This window comes from Triturus cristatus, chromosome 5_1, assembly GCF_964204655.1.
Source record: "Triturus cristatus chromosome 5_1, aTriCri1.1, whole genome shotgun sequence".
NCBI classification, from domain to species: Eukaryota; Metazoa; Chordata; class Amphibia; order Caudata; family Salamandridae; genus Triturus; species Triturus cristatus.
The window spans coordinates 5,384,048-5,411,497 of record NC_140587.1 but is presented as its reverse complement, the minus strand read 5'-3'; the positions used below and the strand labels follow the sequence as shown (position 1 = coordinate 5,411,497).

The 27,450-nt window shown below is 44.8% G+C and overlaps 1 protein-coding gene across 2 annotated transcripts; it reads right to left on the bottom strand.

The window, feature by feature from the left end:
• Positions 1-4,147: 4,147 nt before the first annotated feature.
• Positions 4,148-22,146, bottom strand: LOC146829923 (zinc finger protein with KRAB and SCAN domains 3-like). Of its 2 annotated transcripts, none has more exons than XM_085604196.1 (4): positions 21,911-22,146; positions 19,142-19,946; positions 15,907-16,140; positions 4,148-5,770 (listed from the first exon to the last, which is right to left on the bottom strand). In XM_085604196.1, exons 2-4 carry the CDS (start codon positions 19,683-19,685, stop codon positions 4,932-4,934), a joined length of 1,617 nt encoding a protein of 538 aa, XP_085460322.1. In that variant the 5' UTR covers positions 19,686-19,946; positions 21,911-22,146; the 3' UTR covers positions 4,148-4,931. The 2 variants fall into 2 exon arrangements, with proteins under 2 accessions (XP_085460322.1, XP_085460323.1); XM_085604197.1 differs by having other exon boundaries at positions 21,376-21,915.
• Between the last annotated feature and the right edge of the window lie 5,304 nt (positions 22,147-27,450).

Here is a 27,450-nt window from a genome sequence, read left to right as displayed (position 1 = left end):
CCAGGCAGAGGTAGACGCACTAGCCAGTTGGACTCCAGAGAGTCCAGACAATGGCTGCAAAACTAGCCCTGAAGAGACCGCGCAGATCATAGGCTTCCATGTCTTTAAGGGAACTTTATTGGTGTAGGATGGATTAAGCCACGCCCTATTTACAACACTAAGTTAGCATAAACGAGATAATTGTTAGCAAGCAAGCTTGTCGTTTCTGCTGCGCTGCACACGACACTGTTGTTATGTGTTGTTCATTTTAGAAATGCTGACTCGACTTTGCCTTACAGGATAACAAAACTGTTGTTTCACATTCTTAACTGTGAAATGTGCCCTTGGTCTGTACATCATGCAAAGAACGAGTCTGGGTCACTAGAAGGTACAGAGTGTTGTGATTAGATCGATCGTACCACTTCTTAGACATATCATACATGCAGCTGCCAATATCTGAAGGACAAGCGTCTTTAATATTGCAGAACAGTTTGGGTTTAGATTCATTCGAACAGAAGAGCTGATACAGGAGAGAGCTAGCTGATCCTTTGATGTGATTCTACTAAGCTGATCTATACGGTATGGGGTCCCCCCTGTTAGCCTAAGAGACCTTCTAATAGTCTAATAATAATAATGTATTAGATTCTAGTGAAAGGAGTGTGGCTGTAAACCACTGTCATTATTAGTATGATTGCTCCTTTCATTTTGTATGGTATTGTAATAATGCTTATGGTTCTGATCTGTACTGTTAATCTGCTAGTGTTAGCCAAAGTACTGCATCTTAGGACGCAAGGTTTATAAAATAAACTCTTTAAACTTTACCGTGTCTGTATTATTATGTTGTGGACTAACAAATAGATACGAACAGGTATTTCGGATTCCCACCACTCCTGAGAAATATCTAAGTCGCTTGTTCTGGTTTGTCTATACATTGGCACCGCCTAGCTAGATCTAGGCTAACGAATGGGATACTAAGCTAGTCGGATAAGGGGTTCTGGGTTCTGAGGGGAGTTTTCTGGTACACCACAATTCTCTGAGGTCCTGGTCTCCTGCGCATAGTTCTGTGCAAAAGCAGAATCCCTGCAACATTGGCTCCCGCTGACGCAGAGGATACAGCTTAAATCGCTCTGTATTATGTTTAAGGCACTATTTGGTGTCGGGCCTATCCCGCTGCAAAACAAATTCAAATGGTATGTCCCGACCAGAAGCCTTCGTTCGTCATCAGCCAACTTGTTAAGCAGATCCAGGTTTAGAACAACAACATTTGGAGGAAGAGCTTTTAGCACCGAAGCGGCACAAATCTGGAATGAGCTCTCTTCAACCCTAAGACAGACAAAAGATCTATTACAGTTCAGAAAGAGGCTTAAAACATGGCTCTTTCCAAAGGAGTAACTCAGATCGCCTGATGACACCCAGCAATTGACATCTATCTAGGAACATGTGTCAATAGTGGTACTTCCGTACTTCCGTAATACAGCTCCAGGATACCGCTTTATAATTAGATATAGCATAACATTTCCCAAATTCTACCTCCACCCGACCTCACCTCCGCTGACGACCTCATCGCCCACTACAACACAAAAACAGCTGAACTTCTTAACACAGTCGTCCATCTGAACTCAAGAAATCAAAGAGTATCCTTTCGGATCCTGGTTTAACAAAGACCTTAACAAAGAGATGCGACAACTCTGATTGGCTGAAAGAAACTAATGATAACACTCGCTAACTCTTCTCTCAATTCTCCGAACTGAACACCTAAAATACAAGAAAAACACATCTTCAGAGAAAAATCCTCCATCTTCCGAGCCCAACTTCACCAGTCTTGGAACAGACCTAAAGAACTTTTCAACATCATCAAACAGCGACGCTCCTCTTTCCCTCAACACTCAACTAAATACTCTATCAAGCACTGCAAAGTGTTCGCAACATTCATAAAAAATAGAAAAACTAACATCTAACTCTCTATTGTCTCACCCATCTCCCCACCCTAGACCAAGAATGCCTCCCCCCTTGCCATGAGGGGCCTTCCAGGGACCTTCCTCCGACTAATGGCCTCTTCCCCAATCCCCCCTCCTCTCAGCAAATAAGATCACCAACTTTGAAAAACGATGCAACTTGGACTGATTTCGACTATATCCCCGATTAAGAGTTCTCAAATTACTCGCCTGATGAAGCCGACATCACACATCTGTGACCCCTCCCTGCTGCGCTTGTCAAAAATCTCAGCCACATCATCTCTCCAACATGGACCAAAATCATTAACTGCTCCTTATCTAGTGGTGCCATATCGGCCTCCCTCAAGCTCGCTAAGTCACCCCCTCATCAAAAAACAGACGCCGACCAGAATGACCTTAACAATTATAGACCTATACCTAACCTCCATGCCATTGAAAAATGTGAGCTTGCACAACGCTACAACCACATTGAAAAATATAACCTGCACAACACCTTCCAATCTGGGATCAGGAAAGGCTGAAGTACAGAGACTGCAATGCTGAACACCCAAGACAAGCTACATAGATCTCTGGTCGACGGCCAGGCCTGCCTCCTAGTCCTCCTGGACCGCTCGTCTGCGCTTGATAATGTCAAACATGGTATCCTCTGAAACACCCTCTCTCAGCGTGCAGGCATCAAATGGAACTGTCCTTCAGTGGTTTGCTTCTTTCCTGAACAAGAGATCACAGCTAATGAAGCTAAACAACCCCTCCTCGAAAGCAACTCCACTCTCACTAGGAGTCCCTCAAGAGTCAATCGTGTCTCCTGCCCTATTAAACCTCTATATGGAACCTCTTGCAACGTTACTGAAACAAGCGAGAATTGCCTATCATCTCTATGCAGATGACACCCAACTATACATTAAAATATGGTCAGGTAAAGACATCCAGCACCTACACAGCACGCTCTCCACAATTCATCCGGGCTGACTAACAATCATTTTAAGCTCAACCCCAGCAAAACCAAACTCCTGTTCATTAATCGAACGAAAAGTCCTTTCCCGCAGATATGTGGCTTGACAACCTCACGGCATTAAACTGCAAACTATCCATCTCCAACTCCTTCAAATCTCTGGGGATTACACCTGACAAAAACCTGAACATGAAATAGCATTTTAATGCCTCTGCTAAAAGTACCTCCTACACGTTGAAACACCTTTAAAAAAAAAAAATCAAACCCTTCATCCCCATCGGAGACCAAAAGACTGTGGTACAATCCAAAGTCCTCTCCAAGCTGGACTACAGTAACGCAATGATCACAGATGTCACAAAAATACACTTAGCCCCTTTGAAAGCTACACTCAATGCAGCGGCCGGACTACTGTCGGGGGAGAGTCGCTTTGACCACATTACTCCCACTCTCAAGAATCGCAACTGGCTACCAATAGAGGCAAGATGTATACTCAAAACTGCCTGTATAAACCATAACATTCTCTACACAGTTTACCTCGCAAACAAAGTATCAAAAGTCGAATAAAACAGACCTCTTTGAAAAATCCTGCACCGGCTCCTTCTCGTAAAAGCGCCCAGATTCATTAACTTACTGCCTCTGGATTTGCGTGACAATCACTCATTCTCTCATTTCAGGAAAAATCTAAACGTCTGCTTCTAAATAAATACCTAAACCCACCCCCCAAACATCCTCATTGACGTGATGCTCTATCCCCACATCCTACATGTAAATTTGAGCATTACTACCTCATGCAAAAACTGTGCCTCTACTCTCCCCACCCTCGTAACTCCCTACAAAAACTACCTCAGAAATATATTGTTTACTCCTTTTATATATTGTAACTATGTATTTATTTACTCTTTATGAAACTCATAATTGCTGCTATTTCATTAACATATCCCACTGTATATCATTCCATTCTTTTTTATACCGTTACCATGCATTTTTATTGACTCTTTATGTAACTCATGTCATTGCTGTTGTGCCAAATCTGTAAAGCACTCGGATACCTTGGGTCACTTTTGTGCTGTACAAAAGTCGATAATAAATAAAATAAATAAATAAATAAAAAGAGGGCGCTCTGGTCCTGGAATTAAGAAGCTCTGGCTCTAAGATGAAATAGCTCCACTGGGCCCAGAATGAAGCCACTTCTCTGGGACTACAATATAAGGAATCACATCTTAAAAGGAAGCAGCAGTGGTCCTAGAAGGAAGCAGCAATGTTTCTATGAATAGTTTGTTATTTATTAGTTTTGCTCATATAGTGTTTTCACAAAAATAAAAGAATGTGTTTAAAACAGAATGGATATTTTTCTTTGCCTGTGACTAACATTTCTTAATTGTTTCCAGCACAATATCTGGCAAAATCAAATCAGAAAGACAGGAGGCTGGCTATGCACAGGTGCTCAGATTCAAAGTACCGTATAATCCTATAGCAGACAATAGGACGCATACGGGGTTACGGTTCCCTCACGCACTGAAATGCAGGTACATGACATATGCACACCTCTAAAAATGTTTTTCTGCTCTCCATTTGTAAAATTTAAGATGAAGTTAAGAATTTCATTTTGCCATATGTTCTCCTCATTCTTAGCAGGAGCCTGTCCTAATGTCTCCAAGGCAGGTACTGCCTCTCATAGATGCAGCCAGCTGAAACCTCTGGCCTGCACCGTGTGCTCTCTCTCCAATAGTTTTAAGTGTTTGAATAGAGATCTTGGTAAAGACATTATCACATTATGCACATGATAAAGTATCTTTCCAACACGTCTTATGCAAAACCCAGCATGCACTCGGACAAAACCCTTACCCACATTCTTAATATGAGAATATGCCACAGAGTGAGATTGCAGAAACCCTGATGTCTGGTTCTTTATGCCGCTGTCTTTCCACACAAATCACATGCCAGAGGACACACTCCCTTGGGCATTCTGAGGAACAAACAACACTCGCCATCTGCGCTCTCGGCTCATGCATCCCTTGCCACAGCCTGCGCAGTTACATGTGTGCTCAAGGACCTAGTGTTTCAGAGTTGGTTGTGTCTAAGTGGGTCTTCTGATGTAAAGTGAGTGCTTTTCTGCGGTGAAAGCCCTTTCCACATAGATCACATGCATACAGTCTCTCCCCTGTGTGGGTTCGGTGATGTATGATCAGCTGTGACTTGTGGTTAAAAGCTTTGCCACAAATGGAACACAAATATGTCCTATGAACTGCGTGGACTTCCTGATGGATGGTGAGGAGTGATCTTGTAGTGAAAGTTTCCTTGCATTCACAACAAATGAATCCCTTCTGCCCTATATGGTATCTCTTCTGATGCATGGTCAGAAGTGAGCTGCGAATGAAACCTTCCTCACAATCTGTACACTTGTACGGCCGCTCACCAGTGTGCAGTCTGCGGTGAACAATCAGATCAGAGTTCCGAATGAAGCTTTTCTCACACTCCACACACTTGAAGGGTCTCTCTCCAGTGTGCTTTCTCTGATGAAGAACCAGTTCAGTTTTCTGGTTGAATCTTTTTCCACACTCTGCACATTTGTGCGGTTTTGCTCCAGTGTGGATTCGTTTGTGAATGTTAAGGTACGCATTTGTTTTGAAGTTCTTCCCACACTCACTGCATATGTAGGTGCACGGATACGGTTCTGGGGAGATTAATAATCTGACATCGCTGTCACATCCAGCCGTCTCATCAGCTCCATCTCTGGCTGCATCTTCATAGCATGGTTCTTGGTCGCTTGCAAAGCTGGTCTCCACCGGTGGTGAACAAGCCTTTGTTTTTGCAATGCCTGAGGAGACAATTTGAGGCCCTGGCTTTTCAGTCAGGCCCCGAAGACGGCCGAGGGATCCATTCTCTGTTGAAATACAAGAAAGTTCACACATTAATTCATGTATTGATAATGTATCGATCACAGTATTTCCTTACACGATGCCCTCTGTTAACAAAGATGTGTGCTGGTGTAAACGAGTGACTCATTTACTGCTGGACCATGGAAGAGACAAACTGTTCGAGGCAGCAGAGTCCATGAGAGTGGTGAGCCCTCCATCCTTCCGTATGCACACAATCTCCAATGGCCCCTCACACAACTACAGTCAGGCTCAGCTGCTAGCCCGCTAACTTTGCTCTACACAAACACATACCTTCATGGGACTTGGAGGGACACCCCCCCTTCGACGGAGGGCACCTCATATGGGCTTTCTTGTCCAAGGTTTCAACTAAAGTGAGTAAGAACACAAAGGCAACTTTTTAAAATCCTTTTATGGCCTTGAACAGTCTTAGGCCAGACACTTCCAGTGCAACTTACCACACTGACGATACCCATACTCTAGATGAATTATTGTAGGAACAAAATACAGATAACGAAAACATTCCAGCAACTACTCACAACCAAACTAAAAATGTAATTCTCACGGATGCACACTCGGCAGCATGCCACAGAGAGGACATAACGAAAGTCATCAACACACGAGGCCTTGATGCTCTGTATTATGTTGAATCTATGCGAAACGGGTTAAGGTTTTAATCAACTAAACAATAAATAAATCTATATCTATACCTTGATGCCCTTCTCCTTAGAGACGCATCGGTCATCACAGCACCCTGGCATAACTTAGTATAACTTCTCTTCGGACACTTCCCCTTTTGTTCCACACACCCTGCTGCAGGCTTCCACGTGATTGATCAGAGTTCAGCATCCATGTTACCGAAGTGAAAACCAACCTCATCCATGCATCCTGCATTCCACACTCCAACAGCATATTTATTGACTCAGAAACAAATAAAATGTAAGAAACTGTTCTAATTGTCTTCAACAAACTAAACTGCTAATCACAGAACAAAACCATTCAACATACTCCTAACAGGCCCCGTCTCCATACCATCACTACGCTGGTACCCACAGGGTGAGCACCTTTCACCAGAGCTAACATCAAATCACCAGGGCTAGAATCGTTTCACCAGGGCTAGCATCGTTTCGCCAGGGCTAGCATCGTTTTACCAGGGCTAGCATTGTTTCACCAGGGCTAGCATGGTTTCTCCAGGGCTAGCATGGTTTCACCAGGGCTAGCATCATTTCACCAGGGCTAGCATCGTTTCACCAGGGCTAGCATCGTTTCACCAGGGCTAGCATCGTTTTCCCAGGGCTAGCATCGTTTCACCAGGGCTAGCATCGTTTTCCCAGGGCTAGCATCGTTTCACCAGGGCTAGCATCGTTTCACCAGGGCTAGCATCGTTTCACCAGGGCTAGCATGGTTTCTCCAGGGCTAGCATCGTTTCACCAGGGCTAGCATCGTTTCTCCAGGGCTAGCATCGTTTCTCCAGGGCTAGCATTGTTTCACCAGGGCTAGCATCGTTTCACCAGGGCTAGCATCGTTTCTCCAGGGCTATCATCGTTTTACCAGGGCTAGCATGGTTTCTCCAGGGCTAGCATCGTTAAACCAGGGCTAGCATCGTTTCTCCAGGGCTAGCATCGTTTCTCCAGGGCTAGCATTGTTTCACCAGGGCTAGCATCATTTCACCAGGGCTAACATCGTATCTCCAGGGCTAGCATAGTTTCTCCAGAGCTAGCATAGTTTTACCAGGGCTAGCATTGTTTCTCCAGGGCTAGCATTGTTTTCAAGGGCAAGCATCGTTTTACCAGGGCTAGCATAGTTTCTCCAGAGCTAGCATAGTTTTACCAGGGCTAGCATTGTTTCTCCAGGGCTAGCATTGTTTTCAAGGGCAAGCATCGTTTTACCAGGGCTAGCATCATTTCACCAGGGCTAACATCGTATCTCCAGGGCTAGCATAGTTTCTCCAGAGCTAGCATAGTTTTACCAGGGCTAGCATTGTTTCTCCAGGGCTAGCATTGTTTTCAAGGGCAAGCATCGTTTTACCAGGGCTAGCATCGTTTCTCCAGGGCTAGCATTGTTTTCAAGGGCAAGCATCGTTTTACCAGGGCTAGCATCATTTCACCAGGGCTAACATCGTATCTCCAGGGCTAGCATAGTTTCTCCAGAGCTAGCATAGTTTTACCAGGGCTAGCATTGTTTCTCCAGGGCTAGCATTGTTTTCAAGGGCAAGCATCGTTTTACCAGGGCTAGCATCGTTTCTCCAGGGCTAGCATTGTTTTCAAGGGCAAGCATCGTTTTACCAGGGCTAGCATCATTTCACCAGGGCTAACATCGTTTCTCCAGGGCTAGCATCGTTTCTCCAGAGCTAGCATAGTTTTACCAGGGTTAGCATCGTTTCTCCAGAGCTAGCATAGTTTTACCAGGGTTAGCATCGTTTCTCCAGGGCTAGCATAGTTTCTCCAGAGCTAGCATAGTTTGTCCAGAGCTAGCATAGTTTTACCAGGGTTAGCATCGTTTCTCCAGGGCTAGCATAGTTTCTCCAGAGCTAGCATAGTTTCTCCAGAGCTAGCATAGTTTTACCAGGGTTAGCATCGTTTCTCCAGGGCTAGCATAGTTTCTCCAGGTCTAGCATCGTTTCTCCAGGGCTAGCATGATTTCACACAGCTAGCATAATCTAATTGGGATTACCATTGTTTCTCGGGGGCATGTTAGGAATCAGGAAACTAAACAGAACCCCACCATTCAGATTCAGATTGTAGGTGGATTGCAAAAAGGAGGTGTAAAATCACCTTATCAGCTGGGTACTGGAGACAAAAACGTATCTAGGAGATCCTTATGTCGAAAATGGTCTCTTAAGATGGCGCCAACCTTGACTGAGGGTTACTGCTCCCGTGGCTCATTTGCCGAGGCTCGAGTACAGCGGAGCTGTGTGAAATGCGGGCGCTGCCTGACAAGTGGCGCGCTCCACTGAAGGTTCCTCTTGGAGTAGCAGCTTTCCTTGACATGGAGCGACTAGAGTAGTGTTTACGGTTAGTTTGCGTAGCACATGTGCGGTGGATAGTATAGAGAGTAGTATCTTGCTGCGCGTCTAAAAAGTCACGCGAGTCATCTCCTGGATTTATAAATTCAGTCCGAAGTCCTGTCAGAGAATACATTCCCAATAAACAATAGGAAGAGTGAAGTAAAAATACGTACCAGAAAGTTCCAGTGACTCATTGTCAAGTATACTCAGAGAAAGAAGACTTGCGATTTAGTGATGTGTTAAGCATTTGAGGGAATACTAATTACTTGAGCAAGTCCAAATTATGCAACAAGAACTTGTGAGACGTCCAATGTCATTACCGTACATCTCATCTCAGCATAAGGAATCAGAAAACTCTCCCAGAACTCAGACTGGGCTCTGACTCTCTAGAACAGAAGAGGAGCCAAGGCTGCACATATTAAATAATAAAAAAAGAACGTATTAGAAGTTTCTAGTGCCCAAGTAAGAAGGGAGTTCATTTTTTTTGCTTGTTTTGCAGTGCGCAAATGATCTTGAAAAAGATAGCTCCACAAGGAGCCTGAAAAGGAGACTTGTGGCAGCCCCAAGCATTAGGTGAGCAGTCTCTTCTTGATCTCCCCTTCCCCTTTTCCCCCTCGGAGTTTCCTTTAATCTCGTTTAGTCATTACAGAGATTTGATGGGTTTCGAGAGGGGTATTGGGTACAAGCGTCATTCTGCTCCTGTGAAGACTGGGATTTAAAAGGTACGCTTCCGACATCGTTTCACCAGATCTAGCATGGTCTCATCCTTCTACCAATTCTCTTATCACACCTCTCTCCCCCTTGGTTCCTGCTGGTCTGCAGACACCTTCAACCACCCTAAAGGAGGGACGCACGTCCTCCTTGCCTACGCAAAACTACATTCCCCTAGGTATGGATTATCCCACTTTACTGCAGAACAAACTCGCTGCTCTTTCATACTTCAAAAATTCTCCGAACTTAAACTGGAAAACTCAACCCCATCTCAATCCCATCTCCAAACCCCAGAGGGTTACTGACTACGTATCTGGTGCTGACATCCACTCCCTTCTGCTGTCTTATACCTCTATGTACAGGGTTTCGCCATCTGCGCCCGTCACTATCTAGACTATTCCCTCCAACCCACTTAGAGAACCATGTCGCAACGACAGAACCTTAAAAGAGTACTTCAAGTTCCCATTAGTCGTTGACCCACAATCACCTCATGCTCAACCCCCTTATCAACCCTTACAATCACTGTAGGAAAGTGGAATTGGAATCTGACTGCATGTTTACCCCCACTTTTTTTTCTGGTGTTTTGCTGGTTTTCGACTAAGTCTGACTTGGATCCTGCTAATCAGGACTGCAGTTTATCTGCTTTCTCCCTAAATTGATTGCATTCTACTTTAGGTACACTTCAGATTGGATTCTGGGGTGCCCTTATTAGTCCCTAGTATATGGTAGACTATGTACCCAGGGCATAGGTACCCCAGAGGTCTCCCAGGGGCTGCAGCATGTATTATACCACCCCTGAGAGATCATTCAAAATGACTCCACAGGTCTGCTGTGTAAAGTGGTGCATGCACCCCTTACTTAGATGTAGGTTCACTATATCTATTCTATATCACTGCATATATAAACCTACCAGTCACCCCTATGGCAGACCTTATTAATCCTGAAGGCAGGGTGCTGGGTTTTATGTGAGAGGGTGCACCTGCATGAGCAGAACCCCTCTGCAGCCTTCAGAACCTATTTTCCGGGGTGGTTTATGATGCAGCCAACCATATATACTTAAAGTGCATTATAACCTCGCGGTAAATGCTAACTTTAAAACGGCTGCTTAGAAACAGGTTGTGTTTGGTGTCAACACCTTGGAATCATACCTCCCTGCCAGTAACTGGCGGGGGAGGTATGATTCCACCTTTCTAGAGGGAACAATGTGACATAACGGGCTACCCGGTACCACCTTTCCGACCTGGGCATTCCAAAACGGATGCTGCCAGCCACAGACACAAGTCTGCCCTCCTGCTGCTGAGACAAGCTCGAGCAGGGGAAGGCTTGACAATAGGTTTCCTGTCACAGGGAGGTGTGACCATCTCCCAGACAGGCTTTAGTGTATTGGGGCTGGGTGGGTGCACTCTGAGAGTGCTTTGATGTCTGCACTGGGAGCATATTTGGTGTCCCTGTACATAGTCCAGCTCAAACCGGTTGCAGGAGCCATTTGCTCCTGCTCTGGCACAAAACTGGACAAAGGACATGGGTGTAGCCACCCGTCTGTCCTGACCGTCCCATAGGTGGGTCCCCAGAGTTTGTCCCACCCCTTCCTTGGGTATAAAGTAGGAACCCCTGACTACAGGACCTTAGATTTTACCTGGACTAAACTCTGCTACAGAAACCAAGCACTTCGACGATCAGCATGACGCTGGACGACTGAAGAATCTCCCTTGGAGTAAAGGAGTTACTCCCCTGCAAACCAGGCACCTAAACACATCTGACCGGTTTGCATCTCCCGAGCTCCTGAGGACTCCTAAGATTTCTGCAACACAGGAGGTGGATTCCCGAGGTCTCTGGGGTTGATCTGTGCTCTCAGCAATTCTGAGGCCCGTATCCCTTGTGGGGACCGTGCAACCCGAACCCCTGTGCACCGCGTACTTTTGCAGCAGCATATGCTTTTTGCGATCCCTGGGGTTATGGTTTGGGCTACTTCTAGTGCTGACCCCGAGCAGTAATTCCACCGAAGATTTCCGGCCTACACCCCACGAGTGTTCCGTGGGCTGGTATTTCGTGATTGAGCTCAAGGTCCCTTCACGATCCCTCGTCCGTTGGCCTGTGGGTCCCAGTGAAGGGAACTTTGACTTTCGTGGGCTATCCTGGTTGCTTCAGGCGTGCCCTGACTCTCCATAACTTGGAGAGTCCCAAGGACCTTGCTGGCCCTCACCGAAGCATCTTTCCTCTGACAGCGTGGGTTGCAGTTGCCAAGGCTTGTTGGTGTTCAATCCGGACACTGACCCCCCCCCAGCACTCGACATCCTTCGTGGGACAGCTCATCTCCGGACTTTGGTCGACGTCTTCTGGTCCCCGTGGCTGCAGAGTCAAGCTTCACCTCTTCTCACCTGAAACACCCGACATCGGTGGGCATTCGTGTACTGAGCCCCTGGTCACCCTGAAGTGACCCAGACTCTGTCCCCTCTGCTTTCAGGTTCTTCTCACCTCGGATCCAGGCTTGGATTCCACCGGACACTTTTCATCTTCCCGGCAGCAGCTCTTTTCCACATCACGTCATTGAAAACGACTAAGGTTTCCGACATTACTTGACCCCAATGCATCCGGCTCCTCTGGGATAGGCAATACTGGTATCTCGGTACTCTCAGGAGTGCTGGCCTTAGAACCGTCTATATTTTACTGGGTTTGCTTAAAGTCCTCTCCGAAGTTTCCTCAATCTTTAAAATTCCAAGCGCGACTTTCCCATAGAAACGTACGGAGTTCGTGGCTGTGTTCACACAAGGCACCCGTCCTCCGTGGGTCTCCTGTGTCACTACCTTGGGTGGTTCCTTGGGGTCTCAGAGATTCTACGTGCTCTAGGCACTGTGTCTAGTCAAGTCGTGGTTGTTATACCACTTTATTAGTATATGGTTTGGTCTCCCCCTGGAGCTCACCGTGTATTGTGCTATTTACTGTTGTTCTAGGGATATAATATTGTGTGCTTTGTTCTCTAATCTCATAAAGATGTTAGCAGAAAGTGTTTAGAAATAAATACCTATATTTTATATATCTCTTGTGTGGTTCTCCTTTCATTTGGTCATTCAGGAGGTTCTAATCTGGTAAACCAAGCTGCTTTACATTCCTTCGAGACTTAGCCTGAAGGCTGCTTTCCACAGCTACCACTGGGATACCTTTCAATAATGGTCGTCTTTAACCTAATCTTCAATAAGGGTTGCTTTGACTAATACAAGGTGCCCACTTTAATTAGTGGTCAGCATATAAGAGGCCAACTTCTCACAATCACTCTGTCCCCATAGAAAAATGACTCAAACAACTCACGGATCAGTCAGGCTTAACTTAGAGGCAATGAGTAAAGTATTGGTGAAACAAACAGGAAGTGCCAACCAGGGACATCTGATCGCACCGGACCAGAACAAAGTAAACTGCTTAGGCCGACTGTGATGAAGAACAGACCTGCTACAGGGAGCCAGTTACATCAGCTGAACCAAAGCACCTTAAATCATGGTTGCAAAGCAATGGGTGGATCCGCGGCGAAGATGTGTCGCACAGCAGAGGCAATGAGTCGGTCCCGAGATGCAAAGCGACTGCGGTGTGAGGTCTTGATGCGTCAACTTTGAGGAGCCTGTTGACATGGCTTGCAATGTGAAGGCTGGTGTGTAGGATGCGAGATGCAACAGAGACGATGTGTCAGTTCCGATGAGCGGTGAAGTTGTGATGCAGAGGTTCAGTGTCGTCGACATGGCTGCCACCGACGAGGGATGCAAAGAGCTAGTGTCAGAAAAAGCGCTGCTCAGTGGCAGGTCCGAAGGCTATGCATGGGTCCCAAGATGCGAGACGCAGCAGTGATGCAAGTCTTTTGCGATAGGTCTGATCCACACAACAGCAGTGATGCGTCGGTTCTGCATGACGATGCGCCCTTCAGCTGAGGAGATGTGTTGGTTTTGCTCAGAGATGTGTCGCTCAGCTTAGGATGCGTTGTTTCCACAGGAAAAGCACCTTAGGCCCACTTCCAAGGGTCCAGGACTGGGGAGGTACAACTTGGCAGGGCAGACTCACAGATGGCAGAGTCTAGGTGCAGAAGCAGGTTGGTTGGAAGACTGCTATGTCCCTGATACTACAGATCAGGAGGCCAGCAAACTAGCTTTGGGGTCACTCTGGATTCAGGTGATGCAGGCCCAGACTTCCTCGTCCAAGCAAGAGGGCAGCAGGCAGCACACCAAGGCAGGAATTCAGCAAAACAGCAGGCCAGCACAGTGGCGGTCCAGCTCCTCCCTTCCATTGCCCAAGGATGGCCCATCAAGACACACCTAAGCTCCCATTGAATGTGGTTGTCTAGGGGGAATACATAAAGCCCGACTGTCACCCACCCCAGACGTGGGAGCAGGTACAAAATGGCTAAAGTAAATGCCAACTTTCTAAATCGGACTTCGCCATAGGTTAGGATTTTAAATTAGGATTCCAGAGGCACCAGACACTGAGGTTTTTCCAATTGGAATTTACACTTATAAAATGTAATAGGGCAATCCTAATATTATCCCATGGGAGAGATAAGCCTTGCTGTGGTGCAAAACAGACTTTGAGATTTCTTTCACTACCAGGACATGCAAAACGCTATGGTGTATGTCCTGCCTTTTAAATACATTGCACCCTGCTCTCTGGGTTGTCATGGGTGGTTTATATGTAAACAAAAGGGAAGGTTTAGTTCTTTTAAAAGTCTGTTTTTGCCAGGTTGACGTGGCAGGTCAGAAACATGTTTAAAGAACTAATTAGGCGGGTCGAACAGTCAGCGCTGCAGGCCCACCCGTAGCTTTTAATTTAAAGGCCCTCGTCACAAGGAGTAATACTTTACTGGGCACATACAAGTAAATTAAAGATGCCAATTGGGGATGGACCAATTTTACCATGTTTAGTGGCGAGAGCTCAAGCACTTGCAGGAGGCGGGTAAAACGTTGGGGGAAGATCACCCTAAGGCTGCCAGCTCTATCAGTATGGAACTAAAAAAAAAATAGGCAAGAAATTTAGGAAGATTTTGAGGTCAGTAGTTGGCTTCTTCAGTAGAGGGACCACACAGGCTTCTTTTCAAATCTGAGGGACCGCAGCAGGAGTTGGAGCGGCTTTGTGCAAATGTAGAACATGATTAGCTACATATTTAGCCTTTTAGAATATCGCTGCCGGGCAGTGGTCGTCAAGAGAGGCAGATTTAATAAGGCTCATCAAGCATATATCCTCCTCAAAACTCAAAGACGGAAGGTCTGCAGAGCAGGTAAAGGATGCGAGACATTAGAGAAGTGCGGGCCTTGCCATTCCAAACTGTCCGTAGAGGAAGAAGGACTGGAGCAGCTAATCAAAGATCTGTAGATGTTAGAGACTATCTTTATAAAGAGTAGAGACAGATTCACATGGTTCCAAAGAAGGTTTGACGATGGTATTCAAGGAGAGGGAAGAAGCAGATGTTTCACTATATTGGATATTTCCTTCGGCTGACTGTCAGCTGATAGGATAGAATTAGCATCCTAATTCACTTTAACCATTTTACAAAGCACCTTATATTACTACATTACAGAAGAGTACAGTTGTTTAACTTCCAAACTGTAGTCAATCCCCCAACGTCTTTCAATTGCTTTATAGTACTTGGCTGTCCTCGCCTCAGAAGTTGATACTTCCTTGGGTCCTGCTGCTTGACATCAAAAGTAAAGTTTGGAGCACGAACATCCGTGTTGTAGGGGAGCTCGGTGTTTTTGAGAGCGGATAAAAGATGGCATGCTGTTGCATGGGGTAGCTTTGCAAAGTTGGACTACAGCATGGTCTGTCCAAGGAAGTTTAATAAGACACTCTGCCTTAAACAAGTTCAGTTAAGAAAACAGCCTGTCAAGGCGAAGGCCGGCAGCGAGAGTGGGTGGGACTGGAAATGGTTCAAACCGAAAGAATTGAACACACCCCTCAGAGAACAGACTTCTGTCATGGGTTTTGATTCTAGCCATAAGTTAAAACCACCTAGCGGGATAATATTATTATACCTGGAGGAACAGTAGGAAGAACAGAAACTGGCTACAGATCGGGAGCATCCAGACACATAGAGCCAAACAGATGAATATGGAAGCTGAGTATTTCAGAGGCATCAAAATAAGACAATAATTTCCTGTTTGCTTGCAGTGTGCAAACGAGAAAACACGAAAGAAACTATTGATACATACATTATATTAAATAATTATTGAACTTATGAGTGGGAACCAGTACATCTCTACTGTTGTCAAGTCGTATTATATCTGGAAAGGAGAGGAATGGGTTTGGCCGCACACAAGGACTTCAAGCTACACCATCGGGGGATACCCAGATGTCCAGCTGTCATTTCCAATACGGAGTGAATTTAATGCCCAAAGGACATTCGCTTGTTCATTGAAAAAATCTCAGTTGTAGTTAGGACTATCTCAAGTTTACCTGGAAATGGGTTTCCGGTCCTCTTGTGATACTGGAAGCCACATTCTTTGGTCCCAGGAGATGTTTCTGAACTCTCAATGTCAGACCCTGTGCTCTTGGCTGTCCGCTGCATCTTGAAACCTAATCGACCTCGAACAAACGGTTTCTCATCTGCAGGGGAGGCATCCATCCTTACGTTCTCATCAGACAGCATTGCCTTTTTTGGTATCTTGACAGATTTCCAAGTCCCAGATCCTGTCCAGGGAAAATAAAACACAGTAAGTACACAGCCAGTCTGTGTCTGTAGATTCACCCAGTACCACAAAACACTGCCACAAAATCTGTATGTGAGGAGCAGCTAAGAATGATGCAAAATATGGATTATATTAGAGGTGCAACAAAGCGTAACTCAGCAAGACAGTAAACGCTTCTGAAAGCACAATTAGGGAAACCTTGTAGATCGTCTGACCTCCAACCTGCTTATGAAGTGGTTTCCAAAGGCAGGACCAATTAAATCAGAACAGCTAGACACACCGTTTGCCTTCACCAGGACCCGTAATCACTTTTAAACCAAATGATCCCGTTTCCTAGTAAAGACCCACCTTTGAGTTGATGTAATGGCACCACTCCCGAAAGGCCCCCAATTGTACACGAGTAAACCATCCTTCATAGCTGAAAATCTTCAGTGATACAGCGAGGGCCCAACCACGTCACGTGTTCAAAGCTTTCGTGGTGGATGAAGGCTTTCATGGCACTACCGGGGCACTGGAGCTGAAATATCCGCTCCGACTGCCCAACATGGAAGCAAATAGTGGTGGGATTCATCCTGCTGCACCTATTAGACGGACTAGAAGAGCGACTCATCTCCAAAATCAGAGCGCCCCCTCTATCCCTATTGTGGGAAAACGCACCTTTGGAGAAAGGGTCCCTCAATAGTTTGTGCACCTTCGGGTTCTTGCCTACTTGCAAATGAACCTTCCTGGGCACGTCAGCAGTGAAGACTTCCTTCCACAATCAGGCACATGAAGGGCACTTTAATTGTGAGGGGGACACAGATGCTGCTAGAGGTGTGGCCACAGGCACCAGAGAGGAGTACTATGTGGGTAAGGTACTGAAATATGCCCCTGACAAGTAAGACATACTTGGGCAGTGGAGACAGAAGGCCGAGCAAAGCTTACCTGGGTCTGGACTGTACTTGCTGACTGTTTGCATTGGTTAAGCCGGCGCTTGCACATATAGGAAACACATCAACACCATAAACAGGATGGCAGATCACACAGTATAACAGAAACAGTTTTTGAGATAAACATTGTGGGTTGTAAAGTAATTACTTAACAAATGTTGCATCCATGGGCAATCAGGCAGGAGTAGGACGCTCTCTGCATGATCATGACCCCTACACAGATCTCTATAAACACAAGAACATCATGACCCCTAGACAGATCTCTATAATCACAAGAACATTATGACCCCTAGACAGATCTCTATAATCACAAGAACATTATGACCCCTAGACAGATCTCTATAATCACAAGAATATCATGAACCCAAGACAGATCTCTATAATCACAAGAATATCATGACCCCTAGACAGATCTCTATAAACACAAGAATATCATGAATCCTAGACAGATCTTTATAACTACAAGAATATCATGACCCCAAGACAGATCTCTATAACCACAAGAATATCATGAACCGAAGACAGATCTCTATAACCACAAGAATATCATGACCCCTAGACAGATCTCTATAATCACAAGAATTTCATGAATCCTAGACAGATGTCTATAATCACAAGAATTTCATGACCCCTAGACAGATCTCTATAAACACAAGAATATCATGAATCCTAGACAGATGTCTATAATCACAAGAATATCATGACCCCTAGACAGATCTCTATAAACACAAGAATATCATGAATCCTAGACAGATGTCTATAATCACAAGAATATCATGACCCCTAGACAGATCTCTATAACCACAAGAATATCATGACCCCTAGACAGATCTCTATAAACACAAGAATATCATGAATCCTAGACAGATCTCTATAAACACAAGAATATCATGAATCCTAGACAGATGTCTATAATCACAAGAATATCATGACCCCTAGACAGATCTCTATAACCACAAGAATATCAGGACCCCTAAACAGATCTCTATAAACACAAGAATATCATGACCCCTAGACAGATCTCTATAATCACAAGAATATCATGACCCCTAGACAGATCTCTATAAACACAAGAACATCATGAGCCCTAGACAGATCTCTATAACCACAAGAATATCATGAACCGAAGACATATCTCTATAACCACAAGAATGTCATGAGCCCTAGACAGATCTCTATAACCACAAGAATGTCATGACCCCCAGACAGCTCTCGATAATCACAAGAATATCATGAACCCAAGACAGCGCTCTATAATCACAAGAACATTATGACCCCTAGACAGATCTCTATAATCACAAGAACATTGTGACCCCTAGACAGATCTCTACAATCACAAGAACATTATGACCCCTAGACAGATCTCTATAACCACAAGAAAATTATGACCCCTAGACAGATCTCTATAATCACAAGAATATCATGACCCCTGGACAGATCTTTATAAACACAAGAACATCATGACCCCTGGACAGATCTCTATAAACATAATAATATCATGACCCCTGGACAGATCTCTATAACCACAAGAATATCATGACCCCTAGACAGATCTCTATAATCACAAGAACATTATGACCCCTAGACAGATCTCTATAATCACAAGAATATCATGAACCCAAGACAGCTCTCTATAACCACAAGAACATTATGACCCCTAGACAGCGCTCTATAACCACAAGTATATCATGACCCATGCACAGATTCTTATGACCACTAGGTAGTGCCTCATGGCATTGCCGCTAGAGGAAGTGTGGCATGGCAATACCACAAATTATTTGCTGCAGGCGTTTCCTTCAGGATTGTGGGATTCAACTGCACAAAATATTGATCCTTGACTAATATGGAACATAATGAACACAAAAGACAGATTCACAATCTTGTTGGATTTTGGTGGTCAATAAATATTAAGATTTGAGTTATGACTATACTTTGCAATCTGGTTAGAAAAGAGCTGTACACACAGTGCTGCAATCCACAATCTAACAATTGCAAGTCACGTGTATGACTGGTCATGCCCTTTCAACGGGTCTATGTACACCAAGCCTTTAGTACATTAAAAGCTTCCCATACCTTCATCTGGAATGTCTTTCTTTTGGAGCGGTGATTGGGTAACAGATCTGCCATCTTCAGGTTCCAAAGAGCAGACCTCCTTGGAGAAATATTCCTCAACCAACTGGACTGTAATGTCGATCGATTCTACTTTGTGAAGCCTTAGCCACTCCTGCGCCGCTACAGGCAAGATCTGGATAAACTGCTCCACCACGATGAGTTCCACAATGTCAGCAGGGCTGCGGAGCTCTGGTTTCAACCACTTCGAACACCAATCGTGCAGCTGATTGGCTATCACCAGTGGTTTCGCACCTTTTGTAAAAGTGAGGCTCCGGAACATTTGTCTATATCTTTCTGCGCTCATTCTTGGAGGTTCCAGAAGTTCATTCTTCAAGCATGTACTTTCATCACTGGCACCACATGGCAAACCTTGACAATCATGTTGGGTTCTTCTGAGAAGTAATGGAGCCAGGCGGGGGGTCATCCGGTCTTCAGGTGACACAGGACCCTTCGGTTTATGGTCAAAAGCCATCAGCGAGGTGTTCGGCTCACTGCTCGGCTCCATCCTGATGCCTTGGACTCAAGAATGTAACTCCTGCTCTTTGGTACTGAGCTGCTACAGGGCTTGCCTCACTCTCTGCTCCATCATTGGGATCTATCTGCAGTGACACAATATGGACGCTTCCTCCTCCACCCAGGATGTTGCATCAGGACACACAAAGGCCAGTTCCCCAACATCAGTGACCTATTGCGATTCCGATGCATCTTTCCCTAAGTAATTCTTCAGCGGGTAGAGTCTGTGACAGGACTGTGCTGTACAAGGCATCTGCAACAAGAAACTGAACATTAGACATAAAATAACCTGACTCCACAGATCCGTCATGTGTAAGAACTTGACACGTCTACAATCATCCAGAGCATCAGAAATAGCAAACACCACTCACTGCAGACACCTCTGGATGTCTGTAGTTACAGCAGGACACTCACCACAGAGACCGCTGGATGTCTAGCCTTACAACACCCCACTAACCGTAGTGACTGCTGGATGTTTGGCCTTACAGCATCACACTCACTGTAGTGACTGCTGGATGTCTGGCCTTACAGCAAGACACTCGCCGCAGAGACCGCGGGATGTCTGTCCTTTCAACAGCACACTCACCGTAGTGACCGCTGGATGTCTGGCCTTACAGCAGCACACTCATCGTAGAGAACGCTGGATGTCTGTCCTTACAGCAAGACACTCGCCGCAGAGACTGCGGGATGTCTGGCCTTACAGCAGCACACCCAGAGACCCCTGGCTTTATGTCCTTACAGCAGCACACAACACAGGGACCGCTGGATGTCTGGCCTTAAAGAAACACGCTCACTGCAGAGACTGCTGGATGTCTGGCCTTACAGCAGCATTACTGACTGGAGCTTCTGACACTTCTACAATCTAGAGCATCAGACTCTAGCATAAATTACTCACGGTATGGACCGCTGGATGTCTAGCCTTTCAGCAGCACACTCACCGTGAGCCCGCTGGATACATGTCCTTACAGCAGCACACTCACCGTAGTGACCGCTGGATGCATAGCCTTCCAGCAGCACACTCACCGTGAGCCCGCTGGATATATGGCCTTACAGCAGCACACTCACCTCAGAGACTACTGGATGTCTCTAATTACAGCAGCACACTCACCGCAGAGACCGCTGGATGTCTGTACTTACAGCAGCACACTCACCGTAGAGACCGCTGGATGTCTGCCCTTACAGCAGCACACTCACCTCAGTGACTGCTGGATGTCTCTACTTACAGCAGCACACTCACCGTAGACCGCTGGATGTCTGTACTTACAGCAGCACACTCACCACAGAGACCGCTGGATGTCTCTACTTACAGCAACACACTCACCGCAGAGACCGCTGGATGTCTCTACTTACAGCAGCACACTCACCGCAGAGACTGCTGGATGTCTGTACTTACAGCAGCACACTCACCGCAGAGACCGCTGGATGTCTCTACACTCACCGCAGAGACCGCTGGATGTCTCTTCTTACAGCAGCACACTCACCGCAGAGACCACTGGATGTCTGTACTTACAGCGGCACACTCACCGCAGAGACCACTGGATGTCTGTACTTATAGCGGCACACTCACCGCAGAGACAGCTGGATGTCTGTACTTACAGCAGCACACTCACCGCAGAGACAGCTGGATGTCTGTACTTACAGCAGCACACTCACCGCAGAGACAGCTGGATGTCTGTACTTACAGCAGCACTACTGGATGTATCGAGGCACCCACCGGGGTCAGCACCTGTTCTGTCATCTCAAGTCTATGCTGGGGACGTAAAATACGTTTCTACTTGTATATGACTGAAGGCGCCACCCTTGACGGAGGGTACTTCCCATATTAGCCCAACTATCAGCTCCTCACAAGCAGAGCTCTCGGGATATCCAGTTCCACGTGAGTCCATTTCATCCACTCCAGGTTTTCGAACTGCATGCTGGGATTTGTAGTCCTGTCAAACTCATTATTAGTCCAGAACTAAAAATCTCAGAATTCAGAGACAATTCCTGGACATGAACTCGGGGCGCCCAGAGCTCCGCCCGGGGGTAGGGGGGCTCCATCGCCTGTCCAGGAGCGGGGGGAAGGCATCGCCTCTCCAAGAGCGTTGTGGAGGTGCCCCATAACTCCCACCCAGCGCGGGGTGCGCTGGGGGGCTCCTATGGTGCACTGTAATAGGCTGTCCATCAGCCCCCTCCCAGCCCCCTACAAGGCAGAGGACGGCAGACCTCGGTACTTACTCCAGGGGCAGCTGCGGCCTCGGTGTCCCTCTCACGCACCTGTGCTGACTCTGCCCTCCGTCACCCGGAAGCACAAACCCTCGGGCAGGAAGTTGTGGTGGCCTGGGTCAGGCATGCGGGAGTGACGCACACGGCGGTACAAGAGCGGCCGGAGGTCTGCGGCCACAGCACAAGGAATGAGCCTAGACCGGCATCAGTGCCCCGGCGTCCACGAGCGGATGTAACGTCACAGGAAGGGCCGCATAGAGCCCCGGTGTCCGGCCGCGCCCGCCAGTGCTGACTCTGCGTTCCGTGACCCGGAAGCACTTGCTAGTTCCCAAAAAGGGGGAATGCATCGTCACTTTTCTAAAAAAAAATGTTTTTAAATCCATACATAGAAAATATAACTAATAATTAAAACATCTTCCTAAAACATGAAATACATATAAACTACGGTGTTCTTACCAAAATGAATCTTCTTTTTTATTTTCCATAGAAGGAAAACTAATTGTTAGATCGAGCTGTTTCACTTTCAGAGCATAGTAGATACATCATTTCAAAATGAATGTCTAGATCACGGGCGTAATATCCTGTTCATGGTTTTAGCTGTACTATCACAGCAGCCACTTCAGACTAAATCAAAACCTTGAACACAACCCGGGGGGACTGTTCCTCTGTCCTGCGGGACTATTTTTGCGTCCCCGGGGCACCTATGAAAATCGAAGTTTAGACGCTAATCTCGTTGGTTTTCTAACGGCTCGTCTTGTTGACTTGTTCTTGTAAGCCACAGTCACGCCTTCTTTTCTGATCTCTCAGGGGGTGTGCACACTTGCTTCGAATGCTGGTTGTAGCGTGCCGGGATCTCACAAATCCAAATCCAAGATGAGTTTCAGATGGAGATTTAATCCACAAGTAATAAATACACAAAGAGCTCACGGCACAGGAACACCGCCGTAACTCAGCCAACTGTAATACATCTCAAGAGCACGTAGAATCATAGAACACAACAGTGTAATGATGACATACTATAATTCTAACATAAAAAGGTTCTGCACTTAAAGATACAGATACAGCATACTACATACCCCCCCCCCATTATAACAAAACAAAACTAAATGAAAACTAACAGAGAAAACAGCAATACAGTTAATATAAAACATAATCTTTCAATTTTACAGGTGGCCCACAAACACGATGACTACGTGCATTCAGATCAGGTGCTGGAGAAGCAGCATCTGAAACTGGTGAAGAATCTACATACGAACTTGCAGTAAAAGGAACATTTCCACAATCAGGACCAAAAGAGAAATCAGAGTTATCATCAACATTTCTGTTAGCATACACCCTGTTGAAAATATTGACTTGAGGTTCAGAAATTTTGACCACACTATTCTTACTCCACCACCCTCCATTTTCTAAGAACAGTGACGGTTTGCTAACTTTAATAACTCTAACAGGCAAAGAAAATTTGGACTGTCCCTTGCAAACTCTAAACGGTTTTTTAATTAAAACCCAATCACCAGGTTTAAAATCAACTAGAAACCTTGAAGTTTTATCGTGACACTCTTTTTGTACCAGTTGTTTCCTAGATACAGTTTCTCTAGTTATGTGATAATCAACTGGCAAGTTTCTTCTTTTCTCCAAATCAGAACCAGCAGCCAAACTGTTAAACCAATTAGGCATTAAATTTGACTTAGCTTCTCTACCTCTGAGAGCTTTAAACGGGGTGACATTGGTAGTAGAATGGGGTGTGTTGAGATATGCCCAAACTTTGTTTTGTATGAAAACGCCTACATCAACATTAGAAGCCAAAGCAGTTTGTACACCTTCTTTAATGAAACGGTTAGCCCTCTCTACAAGGCCATTCGAAGCCGGGCAATACAAAGCAACTTTGAGATGTTGTATATCATTGCTGTGTAAAAATTCAGTAACCTGATTTGAAAGAAAATGTTGGCCATTATCAGTAACTACATAATTTGGATTGCCTTCAATCTTAAAAATATTTTTTAAAAACAAAATAACCGAATTTGAATTTTGGGCATCCACAAAGGAATAATAAATCCATTTAGAGTGATAATCAATTGCAACAATACAGTACCTTTTCTCTGCAGGAAGTAAAGAAAAAGGACCTGAAAAATCAATGGCAATTTTATCCCAGGGAAGGTTTGGAAATGGGACAGGATATAAAGGCTTACTATGCATTTTCCAGTGTTTGTCCGAAACAACACAAACCGGACAGTTCTCAATGAATGATCTTACTTGTGTGTCTAAACTAGGCCACCAATAAATACTCCTGAGTTTCTTACATGTCGCTGAAATGCCCAAGTGGCCCTCATGAGCGAAATTAATGAGTTTATCACGTAAATCCGTTGGAGGAATGAAAAGCCCATTCCTAAGACAAACTCCATTATCAAATGAAAGTTCTTCACTGACTTGTGCATAAGACCTAAGCTCATTGTCTAACTTCTTAAGATTTGGCCAACTAGTTTTGATGAAAGTTTCAACTTTCTCCAAAGATTTATCCTTAGACATAGCAGATATCCATTCATCCTGTGAGATCTTGTTGGAGCAAGTAGCAACAGCATCAACTAAACCAACTACACAATCTTTAGAGCAATTGTTCTCACCTTCGCTTGCATCAGGAAGAGGAATGCGAGATAAACAATCTGCCCGTACATTTTTCCCACCTTGAATGTATTTAACAATGAGGTTATACTCTTGAAGTTTGGAAAGTAATCTAACCAATCTGGCAGACGACTTACCTAAACCATTACCAGATAACAAAGAAACCAATGGTTTATGGTCTGTAAAAATTTCACACGATATACCCCAAATATATGTCTTAAACTTTTCAGTGGCCCACACTATAGCTAGTGCTTCCCGTTCAATAGTGCTATAGTTTGTCTCAGTAGGTGTTAAAGACCGGGATGCAAAGGCAATAGTACTCTCCTTGCCATCCACCCATTGGCCGAACACCGCCCCAAGACCTTTTTGACTGGCATCTACACACATGAAAGGTTTGGCATTTGGTACAAAAGGGTGTAGTGCAGGTGCATTAATGACTAACAGTTTGACCTGATTAAAACACTCTTGGAGTGTGTCATCCCATGTGAATTTTGAACCTTTCTTGAGCAAGGCCCTCAATGGCTGGACAATTTGTGCGTAACCAGGAACGAACCTAGCGTAATATTCACAAAGACCAAGAAAAGAACGCAACGCGTCTTTGTCTGTTGGAGGAGGAGCATTCCTTATAGCTTCAGCATTACAAAATTTGGGTTTGATGCCTTCGTTGGAAATGAGGTGCCCCAAATATTCAACCTCGTGTACTAGTAACTTGCATTTACTAGCCTTGACAGTCATACCTGTGTTTTGCAGTATAGTGAAAACTTTATTGAGGATAGCTGTGTGTTCCTCCTCAGACTCTGTGTGGACCAAAATATCGTCTTGAAAAGCCTGGACTTGTTGCAAATCACCAAACAGGCCGTCCATGAGCTTTTGGAACACACTTGCAGCCGATGCTAAACCAAACGGTAATCTCAAATATTTAAAAGCACCAAAAGGTGTTACAAACGTAGTAAGTGGTTGAGAAGTGGATGATAAATGAATCTGATGGTAAGCTGAATGTAGATCTATCGTAGAAAAGAATTTAGATTTACCAATGTTTGCAAGCATTTCATGAATGTGTGGTAACGGGTGACAGTCTACAAGAATGTTCTGGTTGAGGGATCTAAGGTCAACACACAACCTGAGGTCGCCAGTTTTTTTCTTCCGTAAAACTACCGGAGAAACCCATTCGGAGGCATCTATTGGGGCAATGATACCTTCCATTTGTAGATTGGATAAGAGCTTTTTTAAATCCTCTCTGACACTAATGGGAATTGGCCTTACTTTGTGTACAACCGGGATAGCATGTTTTTTCAAAATTATAGAATGTTCATACCCCTTAACAGTACCCACACAATTTTTGAACACATTAGGAAATAGTTGTGCAAACTTATCAATGATGGAAATCTGATTAGTAATAGACAAAAAATCAGATGGTAGATCTCCTAAAACAATAGGGGGATCTTGACCCGGACGTAAAATGATACCTAACAAAGCGAGATCCTTCCACCCAACGATGTCCCTGCCCTTGATTGCTACGTAAATTTTGGTCTTAATTGATCTGCCTAAACAAGACAGCGTATCCCAGAAATAACCAATTAAGTCAATATCCTGTTCCCAAATGCTTTTGGATTTATGTCAGGAGGAAACAGAGGGAACTTGTTAGGCCATAATCTATAAAATGTAACATCAGCTAAAATGGTGACTGGTGCAACTGAATCTGCCATAGCCAAGACAATTTTGTCATCAATGCATATATCTGTGAATGGCCCTTTAATAGGTTTGTCAGAATTCTCCGGAATGTCAATAGTAACCACTATGTTAGAGAACTGGGAAGTGCAATCTTGAATTTCAGGAGAATCAAGAGTGACATTTGAAATTCTAATTCTATTGGGGTTAGTATTAGACGAGGTATAATTTGACCTTTTATTGCAAACACTTTGCAGGTGTCCAAATTTTTGACATTTACCACATTTTTTCCCTAAAGCCGGACATGAAGGGTTATTACCAATGTGATTCCTTGATCCACAACGGAAACAAATTAATTGCGTTCTAGGGTTTTGGTTTCTCATGAACCTTCTATCAGTGTATTGCCTTGGATTAATGGCACAAACAGTATTCTCATCAGAAATAAAATTCGTGGTTTGTGGTAAAACTTGTTGAGGAACACCTTGTGTAAGCGACTGTATGGGTTGAACACTAGATAAAACTTTGGACGTAACAATTGACCTCTCGATGCTTTTCGCGATATCAATTGTTTCGCTCAAAGTGGGATTACAAGAAGTGAGCAATCGTTCCTGTATTTTCTTGGAAAAACAATGAAACACGAATTGATCTCTTATGTGTGTATCAACATTTGCACCAAAATCGCATTTCTCGGCTAATACTCTTAAATTAGCAATATAATCTTCTACTGAGTCATCTGAAGCTTGTTTACACATCGCAAAATTGAATCTCTCCAGAAGAACACTTGTTGAGTCAGGGTATTGTTTCCCCATACGTAGTTTTGCTTCAACAAAAACATTCCAAATGGTGTCTTCGGACGTAGGAGCCGGATAATGAGGAAGGTTCTCGAAAACTCTGCGTCCAGCAGCACCTAAATGGTTGAGAAGTAGTGCCAATTTCCTGGTAGGGGCATAAGCATCCGCACCTATGGCAGTAAGGTAATTCTCAAAGTTCTTTAACCATTCAGTCCATTTTAATTCAGGTTTGCCTGCTTTTAGAAGAAAAGGAGTAGGCTGAATAACTCCTTGAGCAGTTGCCATTTTAATGTAATGAGATAAAATAATGTACTTGAGACAAAAATCAAAAACCAGGTTTCGAATAAAGAATGTGTAAGTTTTGAATATGAAGCTCAATAAATAAGTTGCGCCGAGATTTGAATAAAAAATGAGGAAAAACGCATTAAAAACGCCAAAACGAGCGTTGTACTGAAACTGATCGAAAGAAAAGCTTCG